General features: G+C 42.5%; 1 protein-coding gene across 2 annotated transcripts in view; it reads right to left on the bottom strand.

Annotated features, from left to right (window-relative positions):
• Positions 1-17,509, bottom strand: part of LOC100651542 (dendritic arbor reduction protein 1) — a 36,246-nt gene extending 18,737 nt beyond the window's left edge. The window contains exon 1 of one of the 2 annotated variants that reach the window (XM_020866805.2): positions 15,417-17,509. In XM_020866805.2, coding sequence (XP_020722464.1) covers positions 15,417-15,840 — 424 coding nt within the window. In that variant the 5' untranslated portion in view covers positions 15,841-17,509. The remainder of the gene's footprint in view (positions 1-15,416) is intronic. The other variant, XM_012316889.3, reaches the window with a different exon arrangement.
• Between the last annotated feature and the right edge of the window lie 1,478 nt (positions 17,510-18,987).

The following is an 18,987-nucleotide window of genomic DNA, read 5'->3' as shown; positions in this document are numbered from 1 at the left end:
TGAAATAAAACAGGGAAACGCGTCGTTTACCTCGACATTGCGGCCTCTTTTTGCCACGAATAGATTTCCACCGTGAACTCGAGACTCGGTGGCTGCCACGAAGAAGCTTCGTTTCTTCTTTAACCCTTTGATGCGATCGCATTCAACTCAGATATGAAAGATCGAAACACTAGCCCAAAGAGGATGTTTTTACTCAAATTCGTATAATTAAAGATATGCGAGGAATAAGTAGGAATTTTCTTCGCTTGGTTAACGTTATAACGAATGCTCTATTCCGGATAGTTTCTGTATTATTGCGTTTTGTGTATTTTGGCATCTGTACATTTTCTATAAGTGTGTATAAATCAGACTACTTGGAATCGTGACGCAAGACAGTCCACTGTTCCTTTTCACAAAATAGTAATCTGTGTTTATCGTCGTAGAAAATTAATTATAGTTTTTCAAGCTATGGAAACGAGTATGATTATGAAACTAAAGCAACGATGCGTATAGAAGTAAAGTACCAAATTTCCTAAATCTTAAGTTAACAAACCTTTCGTGGTTACGATATTGAGACAAGAAATTCACGTAAATCGACTGTAAAGATCGCGAATGAAATGTAACGTTGTTACTTGGCGAATCAAATATTCTAGGAAAATAGCGCTTAATTGCGCTATCTCCTCAAGCCCTGCTAAGAATTCTATTGTATTCCTAAAGCGTGCTCATTTACTATGACGCACAATCACTCGGTATGACACTCACATTGCTCCGATGGTTGAAGTTAAAGAGGGTTAATACACCACGAGATCGGGAAATCGTGAATTTTTCGACAGAAGGAAGCTTGGTTTTCGCGTCAAAGGGTGTAGAAACAGTGGCAAGGACCCGCACGTTCCAAGTTACCGGAAGAATTCGACTAACGATCCACACCGGTACGTGTTGTACTTCGGATTATTTCTGATCCTTGACCTAACGAGTTCCTTTGTTCCTTTTTTCAATCTGCCGGCAAACGAGCGAACGGGAAACGCCGACTGCCGATGCCTTTCGAAAGTGCTAATAAAATCCAGCTTTGCGTCACACCGAGTATGTATACGGACGATTATCTTGGAAAGCTCGTTGTTTCGAGCGCGGTTCGTTAGCACGTCGTGACATTCAACCGCGGACGTCAATCTTGCAACTATTTTCAACCGATTCCTATTGAATACTGAACACGCGCCACGGTTCAATTCCCGATACTTTCCGCGACCCTCTGTCCCCTTGATACTTTACCATTGTAAAGCGCGAAATAAACTGTTAAACACGTCTCATCGAGTTAGAAAGTAGGAAGAATCGAGATCAAAAGATCTTCGATTGTTTTACGATAAAACAGTCACGTACACCAAATATGCAGAATTCTTATCTTCGTTTAATTTTATTCCCGATAGCACAACGACCGACTAGTTTTTAGCTTTTAATTTCCACACAGAAAATATAATTATGATTTTAGCGAACGAAAGAACTTGCTTCGTCCAAAGAGCAAAAGGTGGTGCAAATTTGTACGCGGTAGTGTATAATATGCACATACGTGTATTTTACATTTATATATTTAATTAACGCATTTGACGTTAACATAGCGTCACTAGTATCGTCATAGTATCAATCTCTAAAGGCTATCATCGATGCTATCATGGATCAAAGATATCACCGAACTTTTTCATCTTAGATAACGTTAAAGTCAAACAAGCTCGATTCTTTCGTTATATTATTCGATATTAAACAAAAAAGAAAATAGACGCGACTGTTCGCAATGGTTGCAAATAACGTCGCGATGGAGAAGCGAAATTCGCATGGATTGAAATTTCACCCTCTTTTCAGTGTTCTATCGTTTCGCGCAATTATGCGGGAAGTATTCTAATTTTCGTAAAATTACGTAAAAGCCATCGATTTCGCTTTGACGCTCGAAGGTTTGAGAAACACCGATCCGAATCGATGGGGTGTATCCGGACAGCGTCGCGGAACAGGGTATCTATTTCTGTCCCGCTATCGATTCATCCCTTTCTCCCTTTACCCCGGCGTGGGCACGTCTCGCCCGTGCACTTGGACGTCAACGACGATGTGTGTAACGCGCTGCTCTCTTATCGGTCGATGCTGACGTAGAAGCAGCTCGCGCCTCTATAAACCATTCATAGACGATAACGTTGGACTTTACATTGTGCAGGCTTATTTTTGCTCTGCGCGTTACGCGCTGCATTACCCTGTTCACCCTCCTCCCTACCTACCCTGTTCGCGATAGAATGCTCGATTCGATATCTCGTGCACAGATATTAAGAGAACACGTTAAGAAGCGATTCTACGTTTTAGAAAAATCAGCGCACACGTGCTCTGTTCTAAATGTAATGAGAATGCTTTATTCTTATACCTCGAATGAGAATGAGAATGATCTATGCATCTTTTTATAATTCTAGTCATATACGGCGACTATAAAAAGGCATTGGGAAATAACGATACGTACTAACGCTTTTTCTAGCCACTGTATATAAGTACAATAATAAAAAGATGCACAGATCATAATGGTTTAGTAATTCGAGGTATAAGATGGATATAGTACAGGAGCTTTTTTTGTACCAGGTTTCATATTTCATTTTCATAGCATGAAATTTTTGTAGTCATAAGATCGTAGTAATGAAATTTAATATACTTGTACCTATTCAGTTATATTAATTAATGTAGTAAATGGTACTAATTACCAATTAGACGATTATGTTATGATAAGAGACGTAGGCGTGACACCAAAGGTATCTACATTAATAATAATAATTATTATCTAAGTTAGAGAACTTTACGCGGTGAAATACGTGTTAGATAAAGATCGTTACATTCTACGCGATCCAGGAAATAATCAATTAACGCAAATGCTTTTCGAAAAATAAATACAATATCGTACAAAATTCCTTTCGCGTACGACATTCCGAATTTAAGTAATATCGTTAAGTAATATCAGTAGAATGATAAATATACATCTTCCAGCAAAACTAGCCAACAAAATTCTACTTTAAATATTCATTACGAAACTATCAAAAAGTGTGTTTCTACTGTCAATAACCATCGATAATCCATAAACAAAAACTCGATAAACAGGTACAGATCGTAATATACAAATTCGACGATGTTATCCTCACCAATACCTGTAACGCCAGAGAATCCGTAGAAAACGAAACACGTTGAGAGGATCTGAGTATGTGGAAGAGAGCGGGGGGACGCGAGGAAGATCGGAATTATTTCTTTCTCTAGCGAGGAATGCATTCGCGCGAGAGATTCAAGGAGAAGGGACCAGGAATCATTCGCAGCGATCGTCCTCCGTTTTGCATAACAATGTGTTTCGTATAAAATCACACGGAACGACGATTGATCCCGGTTAGCGTCGATCCCGGAGCCGCGCGATGTTCAACGCCTGTTGCCGATCGACGATTTCCGGAGATTGGTTTTATTCCGTGCGAAACGTTTTCACGGATTCGCGAACGTATCCGATACGCCGTCCCCGAGCAACTCGTCCGTGTCATTGACCGACGACAAACCGGTGAACGAGCGAAAAGATTTTCGCGTGGCGAGCGAAGAAATATGCACGGGCGACGCGATGAAGTAAGCGCAAACACGCGGCTCGCGCAGTGTACACAGGCTGATTTATGTAATCCAACAGCTCCCTGTCGATCATTCAGCCTTACTACCGTTATTATCGAAAGTTAAGTGCGCTTAACGGCGAAAGGGAGGACAAGAGAGAAAAAAAGGGAAGGTATATAAATAAGAAGAATATTGTCCTGTCTGAAGAGAATAGGCTAAGGTAGGGTTATTTCACTGGAACTAAGTAATTTGCCTTGTAATTCGGCAAAATCGGTTATGACCAATTCCTAGAGGAGCATTGTCGTGCTTGAATAGAATAAGCTAAGGTAAAGTAGGATTATTCGAGTTAAGTTAAGTAATTTGCCTTGTAATTCGGTAAAATCGGTTATGAACGATTTTTTACCGATCTAGAAGAATATCATCCGAAGGAAATAAGCTAAGGTACGGCAGGATTATTCGAATCGGGTTAAGTAATTTGCCTTGTAATTCGCTAAAATCAAATAAGATTTTTGAGCAATCTGGAAGAATATTGTCCTGTCTGTATGATAGAACAGACAAGTTTGGTTTATTTAAAAACGAAGGATATTTGAGCCAAGCTAAGTAAATTATATTGTAATTCATTAAAATCGACTACGAACAATTTTCTAAGCCGATCCACGTCTGGAAACTGGCTATTCGAAAATAACAAATCAATGACCAACAGTGAAATACATACTCGTGTAGCGGCACATCAGTCATAGGACAGTTCGAGTCGTGTTGTTATTTTGCATCCGAATTATTAACATCGTTATGATATACGAACACGATAATTAAGACAGTCAGTCTTTGGGAGAGTCGGTTATCAGTCAATCAGTATCGAGCCTTCTTATAATCAGTAATCAGTTAATTAGTGAGTATCGAGCAATCTTAGAGCGATTATCATCGAGCGAACGCACTCATTACCGTGTATACGCATAACGAGCAACACTTAGCGAACGACGACCAACTCTATACTACAAACAGTTTTTAATATATTTGACTACACCAAGTATCAACTCGTCTCATCAATAGATACACCTACACGTTCAATCGTTCTCCATACTCGTATATTACGTACATGAATTGACAGTTACAGTTTTCTATGAACACTTACTCGTTAGAATTATTCTTATTATTCTCGTTATTGTTTATTGCTCGCTATTATCGTATCTTTATGAAACTTTCCCGAAAGACATAGGCAAGAAATGAAACGCTTCAGAAGCCTGAAAAAATCATCCGGAGAAAAACTAAAAGTCTGATTCTACTTGATACTCTCTTAATACTCGCTATAAATTGTCCAAACGACCTAATACAAGATCATTAGATATTATCTCTCACCAGTTTCACTACTAAAAGACCGGAACGCGTATCTGAGTGATCAAATTGATTTCTAGAAGAAGCGAAGATGATCGATGGAATACAGTTCATCATCCTCGTCGGATCTAAAATATTGTCTTTCGTCGATCGATACAATCCTGTTCCTTTCTCGATGCTCGTCAATATTTCGTTGTCAGAAACGAAATTGACGAATGTGAACGCCGTGGCGAACGTGACGAATATGAACGTTGCATAAGATATGGTCGCGTCAACTTCAACGTCAAACGTCGCAACGCGCGTCGTTCCGACGATGAACCGTAAAACTCGAGTCGTTTGCGCATGTAACGTAATGACCCGTGGGTATTCAAAGGGGCTCGCGTTATTCCCAGTTCCATCGCAGGTAAACCAATTTCCACGAACGACAACTCCCGGCAGACGTTACTCACTTTTACTCGCGAGCTTTTCACAAGTACGTCGCACGAAACGTTTTCGACGAACAACAGGGCACGACGACTCAGCGCACGGCTTAATTATTAATTAGTACGGTGGCCAGCACGCGTGTTCGGTCGTCGATTCTGACATGTCTCGCGATTTTCATTGTTACAACCGTGTTTAATAATTAATGAAATTTTTATCGTCTGGTTAATCTCGTTCGATACGGTGTACAATTAGCCTGTTGCTAATAATTTACGAATAGCGAGGATATGATCTTTCATTCCGAATATAATCTTTTAAATATCGATTTTACCTCGGTTTCCCCTGGGATACGACAACATTGTCTGCTAAATTCTTGCAACTGGAGATGGAGATATAACTGGATATTGAGACGACAATTTGGAAAAATATTATATAGACAGATACTGTTAATATATTTCGCCATTTAACTTATCTACCAATTAGTAGACTTTGGATGTATTTTTATGAATACGAATAATCAGTTGCAGCGGCACAGGAGTCAAAAGACGACGCGAGTCGAGAGCGATTCGTGTTATTGTTTTGCCTGAGGACATTGACTTAGAGCCTTGACACAGTAAACGTTGTAACGAAAATTGTAATTTTCTAATTGTAACATTAAATTTCCGATAAATGCGCGAAAGTGTGGAACAACTCTACCGATTACCAAAAACGCTATGATACCTTTGAGAATCGTCGAAAATGAGATCGTAAGACTATGAAGAGAAACTTAATGATTCACACGTTTCGCAATGAATTTCTGTGGTCAAAATTGTACTATAGCGAAAAGTAATTGCCAAACGACTATTGACCTTTCAGAATTAGTTGCGAAAGTTCGCAACATTTTTACAAAAATTTGAAGATCTTCGCATTAAATTGGCGCAAATTCGCGCAACGTTCCTGACAACCGGACAACGGCGTGTAATTCAGCGGGAAATCGTTAGCATTGTTTATTAAGACATCCGGTAACGAGCGACGAGCGACGACTTCGACGGTAGACGAGAGTGACGAATCGCGTTTACCACTGAACAACCTTCTCCCGGAGTTTATGCGCGGAGAATCGTGTTTCGTCGTTTCAATTGAGATTATTAACGCTGCTCCTTTTTATTCTTATTGTACGAATAAGATAAGATTCAATCGTCATTTGTTGTTTATTGTTGTTTATTGCGATAGCGAGATAAAATTTAATTAAGGGTTGAGAAACGGTAGTCCATGTTCACGGTCTACGTGATGCGTTAGGGGATGACGAATCGCGTTTATGGTCTCGCACTCCTCTCACGAGCTTTTACTGCCTTCGCAGTTCTTACGATTCAATGATCTTTTCTTTCGTTTGTTCGCTCGTTCAAATATCGTAATTAATTATTCAATTCTACGTACCGAGTTAAACGTTATTAAATAATATCAAATTTTTTAACTTCTTTCTTTAAACAGCATTATTATTATTATTATTATTATTATTATTATTATTATTATTATTATTATTATTTTGTAGAAGTTATTTCATATATCGTTTCAAATTTTGGAGTTTTCTGTGTTATATTTCATCGCTTTACATATTGTATTTGCGAAAAGAGCGATGTAGCTAGGGAAAGAAAATTTCCAGGAAATTGGTTCGAAGAAGAAAGTTTAAGGTAGGAAATTATTTGTTAATAGCTTTTAAATGCTCAGATTATTGCATAGAATATTGTTTACGTGTGTTGTCTAAGAAATAGATCAAAGCCTTATATCCAATTATGATATAACATTTTAATTCGTTTTCCGTCGATATTGATCTTCTATGGATCACAGAAATGTTTTTAGAATACTAAGGATATAATTAAGAAGGATCTGCGACTGTTATGAAATTTACACAATTTTCAATCCTACAAGATTAAAAGTGACGGTTTTTGGAAACGGCCTTCTCAAAGTTCAGTGAGACATGGTTTTTTAAAAATTAGAAATTTCGTATGTCACAATCCAATACAGCACGCGTATTTGATCATGTACCGAAATGGTACTAGTTTAACGTAGGATACGTGGAACATGCGCCGGACAAAATTCTTTCACCAGAGCGAAATTTGCATTTTCAGCACGAAAGCTGCAACACTAAAATATCACGGGTCAAACTAGTGAAATTTTCACCGTAGTTACTACGCAGAGCATAATCTCATCCGAAAGGCATCCGTTATTATTTGCAGAAATAGTTCCAACAGTGCGAGAAATTATGATTAAACGGAAAAAGAATCGACGTTTATTTCAGTTCACTGATTCAGATTGTTCGACGACGTACGAGCAATGCGCGATCCAACTTTGTGACGTATGCATCATCGATGACGACCACAGTGGTTTTGGCAACGGCAACCGACTGGCTCATCGTTGGATCGCCGGCCAAGTATGACGAATGGGTGTTTATAATCTCAAGCCGCGAGCCGTGTATGTTTCGAGTTATTACGTGTACATATTATACGATGAAACGTTTTGGAATCGGTGCTTACTTCCTTAACCGCGTGTTTGGCACATTTTGAGTACTAAAAACAAAATTGTGCGACGGAAATCGCGCGAGGAAAAGGAGAACCATCTCCAACTGAAACGTGCAAAAAGGCTTTTGGCTCGAAATCTCTCACGATGACTCACGTCGGTTAACATAAGCGTGCGAAATCGATCGAACAATTTTATTAGCCGATAAAAAAATTAGAACGACTCATACGCAAGTTAGATTACAGATAACGGGCCAATGGCTGTCGTCATCGATGACGTCGTTGCACGTGTCAACTTTCTTATCAAACCAATCTCAATAATTCTTGACGTGTACATCAAACGCATTTCGCATCGAACAATCAACGTCATCGTAGGTATTACAGTTTCGCGGAATGTTGGAAATTTTCGAAACTCTTCAGATGGAATTTTCTCTGTTACGTAATTGTGTCACCAGGTTTGCACGCGGTACGCAAAATTTCACTAAATCAACTGGTTCAGCTTCTTGTCTAGCGTCGCGTAGAGTCGAGAAAGGTTTAACCCTGTTCCCTTCTCTCCATCGTTCTCCGCTCAATTGTACTTTTCTAACGTTAAAAGATATCTCAAGTTTGAGTGAAAGGTAAAAATGAGTTGTTACCGGTATGCGTTGAACATTTTCTTTGAAAATATTATTAAAACGAGATTGAAATGCAAAAATTCGAGGAACGTGGTAGATCTGAATTAAAATTAAACCGAAAACAATTTCTGATAAGGAGGGGATGAGCAACCTCTGGAGAGAAATAGCTGTATTTTAGTGGCAGCGAACGTGTTAATCAATTGAAATGATCGTCCCTAGTCTCTCGAAACAATGACATCTCGCCTCCCACAGCCCATTTCCCTCATCTAGTCGTCGCTGTACGTGAAATAGCGAACCGTCTGTCAAGCTGCATTCCACTTTCCGTCTGTGACCCATATCCACGAACGACAATGAACTCTCAAGAAGCATACTCTAGATTTTTTTCGTTGTCAAGTGGAAACAGATCGATGAACGATCGTAGCAGACCGGCCGACTCGTTTTTATCAGACCGGATGGCGTTAACACGTTCGAGTAAGTTCGTCGATCTTGGCCCGAGACTCGTCGTGTCTGCCAAATTTCCCGGGAGCCTAGTTCTCTCTGGCTCGCGGCTTTTACGTAACGCTTCGTGATTTCCATGCTCTCCACTACATGTTTCCCTTTCATGTGCGGCGAGATTCGAGACGTCGATTCCAGCAACCAGCCAAAATGACTGTAGCCAGATTTTCTACTCTTGCAGTTACTAAAATCATACGAATATTTTTGACGATATTTACTTTTTTTTGAGACAGAAACGCGATTACATTGGCTCAGGAAAAGCATCCGGATATTTACCATAGAAAGCTTTCACGTTTATATATTGTACGTGTCGTGTAAAACATTTTCAAGTTTCGTTACACGACTTTCATGATTATATCGGTTAAACGGATAATAATAACGAAACTTGATCGTTTAAACGGTTTTGCGATCTCCGCGAAAAATATACTTGCGCTAAATATGTCGCCACTTCTATGTACATTTTCAGATTTGTTTCAAACTTTTCCGATATATGTAATAGAATTCCAAAATTTCAAACGTATCGAAAAAAGTTGCCAACAAGCGTTCGAATATATTCGCGAACCACTGTACGTTCGTATGGTTTTGCGAAGATACAAAAAGACAGAAAAATATATTCTACAAAATTGACAGCAGATTACGCAAATCTGTTCACATTCGTAGCTTTGCTGCGTATACATCGATCGTTGTACGTTGGTACATTGTAGCACGAAAATCGAACGTTTTCAATGAGAACGAAGGAACCGGTGAAAAATGTTGGCTCGCGAAGAATTTACAGTTTCCAGACGAGGGAAAGAGGGAAAGACGGAGGGCGTATAAACACTTAACATCGCGGGGAACGCCAATGAGCCGAGAGAAGAAGGTGACTCGTTCCCTTTTACCCGCCCACCGTAGGTTCGTGCATGATGTACGATTTCCTGTCTTATGGGCCGTACAATAATAACGAAATGTCAGGAGTGTACGTACGATTTACTTCGCGTTACCATACAAAGCCACGACACTTTAAACAATGATCTATGAAAGCTGCTGCCCGCACGTCTCGTCCCGTCACTGATTCTGAATGAGAAAAAAATCTCGTCTCCCATTGGCTACCTGCGAACTCGCTGGGAAATTGTGAATGGCACTATGGAATCGACCGTTCTCAAACTCGAGGAATTTATTCTCGTAATAAGGATATGATGGCTCGTTCTATGAACATATTGTACGTATTGTATTCGAAAAAGTTCAATGAAGTAGCTGAAACTGTGTAGGTAGATAGTAGTATTGGAACTCGAAGAAGACAACTGTGACAGTTTAACGAACTGAAAATGTCGAGGTCGGTTGGTTTTGACAGGAAGGTCTGCCACACTCAATGCGCCGATTACATAACGAGGGGGTTAAGCGAGGGTTCAAACGCATCGAGGGAGGCGAACCTTCGCGAACCAACCACCTGTTAACGCATCGAACTTGAATACAACTTTTTTAAATTCCAAGAATTAGATGACGAGATGAACGACTAGAAAGAATGAAACATACGAGTTTGCTTCTCGCAACTATAATATCATTTAACACTAGAACTACCGATAGTTAACACGAAGCTATTTCTATCGAAACCAGTCAAAATAATTGGTCTTTAAACAATACCTAATAATGGAATATTTTTAAATAAATTTTAAAGAAAATTGTAGAACCAGTCATTTTGATCGGCGTGGTATTTCTAGCGATCTAACGATCGATCCGGAATTTTCCTGATAACTGATATCGTCGTATCGAATGATACGCGGTAAAAATTTTAAAAACGCGTGGCAAGTTGCACAAAACGAAGAATCTGGTTAATTACGGTTCGATAAACAGACTGCAGTCATTTTGACTGGTGTTGGTATAAGTAGCCTCGATACAAAATTATTTTCAGTTTGAATACATAAAAAACAAAATGAAATTCATTATATTACTCTTTTAGTTATCGTTGCGAAAGTCATTACATCATTGTGGAAAAAATATAACACGAAGTAGGAATTTTAAAATAAAATTGTAAAACCAGACAATTTGACTGGTGTGGTAATCCTAGCGTTAAACAAATTGTTGCTTCTTACCCGAGCACGAAGTGCAAGATGTAATCAGAAACAACGATAAGATATAATTAGAAATATGCAAAACCGAGCAGTTACGAAAGCTACTGTCACAAATTTCACTTTATCTCGAGCTCAAAGTTCAATTCCTTGCTATAGTCAAATATACTGTTACGCAGGTTCTATAGTTACGAATGGACTGTTGGCTTTTACGCGTTTTTGGGAAATTGGAAGATGCAAAAACGTACAGAGTGCACGTGATACGTAGAAACATAGAAAATACCCAAAGTATGGTGTACTCGTTACAATATTTGGTACGCGAAACAATTTTCCACCTATGTGTAGATGTTTATTCCATTTTTTAAATTATCTCACTAAAAATATAAATGCGTATAAATATCCGTAGTCTGTAAAGAAACAAGTATAAACTACTTTCCTACTGTTTTTCTTCCTTTCCGATGATCTTTTCGATGCTTTCTTGAGGGCAAAAGAATGATAAATTGTTCTCAAATACGATTTCAAGCGTGGTATACTTGGATTTTTATTAAAATTAATAAATAAAATAAGATTTATATACAAACGTATAAAAGTCGAAAGTTGTTCGGTGGTTTTATACTTACGAGCAGTTATGAGATCCAGTGTACGTATTATACTATCAAGATGGCAAGCTTATGGAAGAATTTTTAAGGCTCGACTAGTTTAAGATTCGGATTGATTCCGAGTGAAGATCCCCGTTTGTGTTACACATATCAGAAACTCCATGTAGGAACGAATAATTCTATTTATGTACGAGGGAAAGGTTAGGCGTGGTCCAGCAACAACCGTCCACCGTTCTTCTAATCGTTTCCTCTCGGAGGGGGATCGTTCGGACTTCTAATCTTTCTTTTCGTACGAATTCAGGCCGACGGCGTCGACCCTTCGGTTTACCGAAGCCACTACACATAAACTACGCTCGAGTGTCCTAAATTGCTCCTAAAAGACATCACCGATCACACCCTTACCTTTCCTTCCGATTCTCCTTTAAAATCGTCCCACAAGCGTAAATCACGAACGATCAAAGTCGACGAGGAAAGTTTCGAAAGCAAAGGAAAATATGAATAGACGAAAATGCATCGCCGGCCACGAATACTAGGAAACCTACTGGTTGCATTTATTGGAAAATTCCAACAAATTTTGCTACAGTATATTCTATATTTTACGTTACAAGACACACGCTACGATGGAAATGAATTACAATGGAAGTGAAGATCGCAAGCTGTGGTTTCTTGAACTTCTAGTTCAATCGAAAAGGGAAGCAACTCCTAGATTTAAGATTGTACATTTTTTAAAAACAAATGATAAATCGACGAAGAAGAAACTTCCGTGAAAAGACCAATGGCTACGATAATCGATACTTTGAAGATATTTAGGGAGCTGGGTCAACTTGTATTTAATCTCAAGATCAAATAGAGGAAGATTCTTGTTTAAACAGATCGATCGACGATATTCTAAATTTCAAAGTTGCTTCTCAGCCAAGAGCAAAATTATACACGCTGTATTTTCCCTATGCTTTTCAAACTTGCGATAAGATAATTAGAGAAGAAAAACAGCGCGTAGCTTTCAACTTGAACTGATACTTATGAACGAACATCCGTACTGTACATGAAAGATTTATTTCAATTTTAAATTGAAAGGCAAATCACGATTCGCAGGTCTCCTTTCCTCTCGCCACAGTCAGCGTTCCTCGCCATTGTCTTTAAACGACACGCTCACGCCCGAGCTCGTTTCGCTAGCTTTTTTACGCCACTGACGATCGAGCCTCTTTCATTAATCGTCACGGTCGGCATCCTTAATGACATTACAGCGCGTCAGAAGATCGAGGACCGCGCTGTCTGACCTCTTTTCTCCTATCTTTCGCATCAACCCCTAATGTCTGCACGCGTATATCTATAGCACCAGTCATATAGATCGGGTATATCGTGTCACCCTACCTAGAGCTGTCATTCTCAAGTTTCTAACGTATGTGCCGTTTAATGTCAGAAATGTGCGCTTCACGAACATCCTAAAACGCGTTTACCGTATTTTCACTCGTATTCTGGTGCGGTCTTGTTCCATGTTTATGTCGTTTGATCTTGACTATCGATGTTTCTATTGGGTTGTAGGTGTACGAAACCTTCGATTTCTAAGGATTTATACAGATTTTTGTATTAAATTTTATATTTATACTCATTGTTCATCGAATCTTAAAAATAATTACACATCTATAACATAGATAACAATGGGGATCAACTGAGGATATTTAGGAAATCAGTAGGATAAAAATTGGACATTTCGTGTATCACACGTTATCGTAAATGCTGTATGGCATAATTTTCGCGACTGCAAGCTAAGTAATTAACAGATCGATCAGACGTTCGAGTTTACATGTCCAGCGAAGAAATGAACAGAAAGCTAGGAAAATGTCACTTTTTCCTGCTTCAACTTTAACATGTTTCTACATCTTAGAATCTATTCTTTTTTATCTTGACACGCAAATGACCTTCGCGTTCGCTTATAAATGAAAATCCTTCATCAGGTTGTCGTACACAGGGCACCAAGTATCGATACTTTCCTTTTACAGTTCCACTTCTTTATTTAACCAACCACCTCGACCATAGCCGTATTAATCTGCTGTCCTTTTCACAGCATAGTCTATACGCGTTTGACGATAAAAAAGATATAACGGGCAACATTAAACGCGCTTATTTCTCATAGTACCCATACGGTATGCAGTCGTCGACGTTTGTAAAATTAGAACACGTATATTCACACTTCGCAAACAATAGACAGCTACGTCCGAAGGGTTAATCGCGTAATTAATCACCGGTCAACGTTATCGTTAATCTTATCTCCAACAGCGTGCTGTTCGTTCAGCAATAATCTCAATATTCACCCTTGTGTTCCAGTCTATTCGATAAAATAACAATCAACATTGTCGTTGATCGTAAATGATTAAAAACGACTTTTATTCGTTGTCAGTGAAATCTTTCTCGATGGATGGCGGGCCAGCGGTTGTCGCGGTCCGACGGCAACATCGCGTTGATCTCTCGCTCGCGTTCGCTCGTTCTCATTCGCCGATACATCGTTCATTTTCTCGTTGTTTGTTCAGACGCCAATCGAAGATACCCGTCACCAGCGAGGATCGCGAAAAAAAGCAGAGCGTTTTGCATTTGACAAGCGAAGCGGAACAAGGTGCAAGCGATTATTTGAGACATCGGAGAGCAAAATTGAAGTCACATCTTTCTCAATACGAGTTTCCTTTGCCTCGATCTATACAAATGTATTAAATCTATCAACCGAGTAGTTGCCGAATCAAAGATTTCTGTGATTATAGAATTAAAAATTGATAGAAGAGAACGGAAATTATAGAACGAATAAAGACGACCTTCGCAAGTATAAATATAATTTAATTTTACCAGAAACGATGGGACATATTAAGGAATAAAAGATTCGTAAATACAGAAGTTGTTACATCAAAATCATTCCCGTTGAAAACAGGTTAATCACATAAAAGTGGAGGAACTCGTTTCTTCCAAATCAAGTCCACATAACATAACGAAATTAGTTACACTGAATATTATGTCGGCGATAGAGAATTACTCGGTTTATTAGTCCACTTTTGCTCTCGATACCTCGTCGTAAAATACAGTCAGATGAGAAATAGGTAAAAGCCATTAGTCCATGCTGGAGTCTTCGGATCCATCGACGTTGTCATCGATATGATCACACGGAAGATTCCAGGCTGTCGTTAAATTAAAAGAGAATATCTCTTACACTTCGTCTACCGGTCCACGATAAGACAATGGAAAGGAAACATTCTGTCTGCGAGTATCGGTCCGGCGAACGAGAAAATCCGCGGTGCCAACGAGAATTCATAGTATATTTCAGAACAGAGGCGAAGTTAATCGCGACAGGATCTTAACGGGGCCCGCGGTTCGACGTTTCGCGGCCAACACCGTCGACGTTGGCGCGATACACCCGAAGGCCCTCGAGCCACATTCGAGTGGTGACAAGAAACTTAATAGCCGGTCTTGAAATACAGGTTTCGACGTGTCGCTCGTAAAGATCGATTATCACCGAGTGTTTAGATCGGCGCCAATACCGGTAGCAACGTGTTGCCGCGCACCAAGAGGCGATCCAATCCTACGAAAAACTGTCTTCAGGCGCAGCTATGCCTACGCTGAGCGTATCCATCCTCGCGTTGTATTCGATCCATAAAGAAATTCCCGATAAGAAGCACGTAGCCGTATCGTGGACCACTCGACGCTCGAGGTTCTAGACTCTGCACTCTAGATTTAGCGGCGACAAATCACCGTGATCTGCTCGCTATTTCTATCTTCGAGGAGACACCTCCTGGAATCGTCTACGTGAAATGAATCCTAAAAGGCCTCGACTTACTAAGGTGTCAAACCGATTGATAACGTTACCTGAAGGTGGTGGCGGTGGGTGGTGATGGTGATGGTGGTGATGATGGTATCCGAGTGCAGGAGGTGGCGGAGGATAAACCGCTCCCCAGATACAGGACGCAGCCGCAGCGGCCGCCACCTGTTGCTGATGATGGTGGTGGTGATGTTGCTGCTGTTGCTGTTGCTGTTGTTGCTGTTGATGTTGTTGTTGTTGCTGTTGCTGCTGCTGCTGCAGGAGCTGCTGTACCTGAGCGATGTCTACGAATTCTTGCAACTCGCCGTCGGGCTCCGGGCCGGTTTCGCGTAGCCGGCCCTCCGACGAGGGCACCACCGCGAACGGATTGCCGCTGTTATGCTGCAAGTGGTCGAAACCCGCGAGCGGATTCGCGGGCTCGTAATTGCTGCGCCCGGTCGTGTGTTCGCGGCGCATCGCCAGTGCCAGCATCTTTTCAACCTGTCGCGCCGCCGGCCCTCGTCGCGGTGCCAGTCGTCCACGTGCTCTCGCTCCTCTTGCCTTCTATCCGCTGCTCGCCAACCACCGACGGCACCCTGTACTCCTTTATTCTCGTCGACGATGACCACGACGAGGACGAGGACGATAGCCGCGATAAAGAGCACGAGCGTGGTAACGAAGAGGAGGCCAGGCTATCGCACATGTCACGACGTCACCGACGACGCGAGCGTCACCGTCGCGTCCGGTCGGTCTCTGTGCGCGCGACGGACGATCAACGGAGCGATTCGACGCGACAACCGGCCGCAGGAAGTCGCTGTTAGAGAAACGTCAACGAAATCACTGTCGCGATCGATCAGTTCCTCGTTCGACGAACAGGACACTCGCGGAAGCGTTTGGACAGGCCAGCGGACAGCCACCGCTCGAGATGTTTGCGTTTCCACTCTCGGGGACAACGGATAAAGAGAGATTTTCACGCGGGCGGTGTTCCAACGGAATCGTCGAAAAATACTTTTTTCTTTTTTTGTTCCTTTGGCCACTCCAACGACAGGTAGAAAGCGCGGCACTGGTGGATCAAATTTCTCCCTGTTAATCGGGAGGAGAAGAAAGCGTCGGAGAAATCTTCCTGCGACAGAGTTGCTGGTTGCCCAAAACTTTATCCGAAACTCGCAAACTTCGTAAGTGTTCAACGTATTACGGTGAATCCGGTCGACCCAGTGTCGTAATCGATCCGTCGACGTCTTCGTAGAAATCCAATAGAAACTATTGCCTCGATGGAGTAACAGGACGACTTTGACACTGGAGCGTTCTCAATTCCGCGCTTCGGTCGGAAGTCGAAGGTTCGCTCGTAGTTCGCGCCCGATAAACCGACGTACCGGCGCGCGTGCTGCCCGGTATCGTATCACTGGTGGATCCTGCTCTTTCTCGCTCTGTCCGTCCTCTTCTCCTCCTCTTCTTCCACACCGAGTCGGCTCTCCCTTCCTCCCGTACGACCAGCCTGCCGCCGCCCGCCCGTCTCTGTCGCTCACCGAGCGTTTTCCGGTCTGGATCACCGGCGGACTCTCCCCGAGAGAGTTCGTTTCTTTTCTTTTTCCCCTCGATGAAGGGGTCCACCAGCGACGTTCCTCTCGACAACTTTAGGAACTCGTACAACGTCGAGGAACAGTTCGTGGATGCTGGCTGGAGCCGGCGAAGCAGCCAAAGGGGTTCGCGATGGTCCGCGGTAGACTAATAAAGAGCGGCTCGCGCGGGAAGTGGTCGGTCGCCTCGAGAGAGCGCTCGCGCGCGCGGAGAGAGCGCGCGAGGAGGCTGCTGCCGCGGCTGCTGGTGCTCCTGGTGGTGTTGCTGCGGGTGGCAGTGACGGTGGCGGTGGCGGTGACGGCGGCGGCGATCCTCGCGACCGGCGAGACGAGATTCGCTGGCGTCACGTGTCGTCAACATCACCCCGTGCATACTCCCGATACTGTACACGCTCCTCACCTATACGCGGGCCTCCCCTCCTTTCCTTCTTCCTCGAGACGCCCTGATCCTCGTCCGTCGCCTCCTCTCCTCGTCCGAGACGTTTCTTTTTTTACTCCTCTCTTTAAAACGCACACGGCAACGCGCACCGTCTTCGTCTCCTCCGCTCCTTTCGGATCATCCGTCTCTCCCGCGTGTCTCTCCGCGATTTCCATTCATTCCTTTCCCCCGCCCTTGTTCCCGCCTCACCGCCGCCCCTCTTCATCGCGACAGCACGCCAACCTTCATCTCTCTCCTCTTCGTCCGTTCTTCTTCCACTCGTGATCCTCCCGCTTCGACTTGTCTCCTCGCGTGCTTCTTCCTTCCTTCTCCTACTTTTCATCTTGCCTCTAACCTTGTCTCGCTTATTCGTACACCGTCTCCTCCTGTCTGTTCCTCTTGCTTCTCTCGCGCGATGATTCCCTTCCTCGACGCGCGCGCTACGAAGCCTCTCTTTCTCTCCCTTCTGTTCTTCCCTCCTGTTTCCTCTCGCGGAGGTTTGAACACCAACGCGTTCATCGCCGGTAACACTGCCAACGTTCGCCGGGTGACGTCACTGGCGTGGGCGCACCCCCACGCCAGAGAGAGCGCGTCTTTCTTTGCTTCTTTCTTCCTCCCTCTTCTTTCTCATTCTGCCTCATACTTGTCCCCCTCTTCTTCGACTTCTTCTTCTTCTTCTTCGTCTTCTTCGTCTTCTTCTCTTTTCGCATTTCTCTTCGGCTTCGCGCTCGTCCTGGTAACTTTGCCTCGACTTATCTCCTTTCGTTGCTCGCTCGCGCGCCTCTAAACCACCTATCCGATCCCGCGTCGTTACAGACGCGGCAGATTTCGACGCCGGAAGTACGGGAATCTCGCGGAAATTTTCGGTCCGGTCTGCCACGCGTCGCGACCTTGAAATTGGAGCGTCCAGAGAGAGGGACGACCGCGCGAGGAGAAGGTTGAGGTCGATACTCTCCCGGGTTGGATGACTTTTACCGTAAACACGCTGCCCCCGCGTCGTCCACGCTCCGTTCCTCCCTTCGATTCCGACTAGTCGATCCTTCGTCTCTCCCATCGGACAAAAGCATCCTCGTGGAATAAAGAGGTCCTTGGATATTCAAATTTCTTTCGTCTTTGTTCTGTCCTAGCCGGACAAGGCTACGGCGGGTGCGCGTGTTCTGACGAACTGTCATTTCGAGAGCAATCGAATATGTATATACATAGATTCTTATTTGTGTACGCATTTCGATTCTCAGATGGTTCATTCGTAAGGCTGCGTTTAGAACAAGCGAGCAAGTTTAAACGGCGTTCGTATATTCATTTACGAGAAGATCTACTCGTCGCGCAAGTCCTCGTCACGAGATTTTAGATACCAGTAGCTCTTTAAGATACCACCATTGTACCACAGAATACGTCATATTTCGATTGCTAATAAAAGTACGATGTACATACAAATAAATATAATTTGTTCACATCGGAAGAGCTGCTTCTCGCGACGAAGCGAGAATGCACTTTGATCGCGTTAAAACGAGGAAAGAAGGAGCATTCGCACTTTGATCATAGCCTAATCCAGCGTCTATCTTCGTACATACTGATTGTCTACGAGAAAATATAGATAATATAGACGTTACAATTCCAAATATATAGTTAACGGACTTAATTCTG

The sequence above is a fragment of the Bombus terrestris genome, chromosome 15, assembly GCF_910591885.1.
Source record: "Bombus terrestris chromosome 15, iyBomTerr1.2, whole genome shotgun sequence".
NCBI lineage: Eukaryota > Metazoa > Arthropoda > Insecta > Hymenoptera > Apidae > Bombus > Bombus terrestris.
Note: the sequence above shows the minus strand (reverse complement) of the source record. Positions and strands in the feature narration are given on the sequence as shown.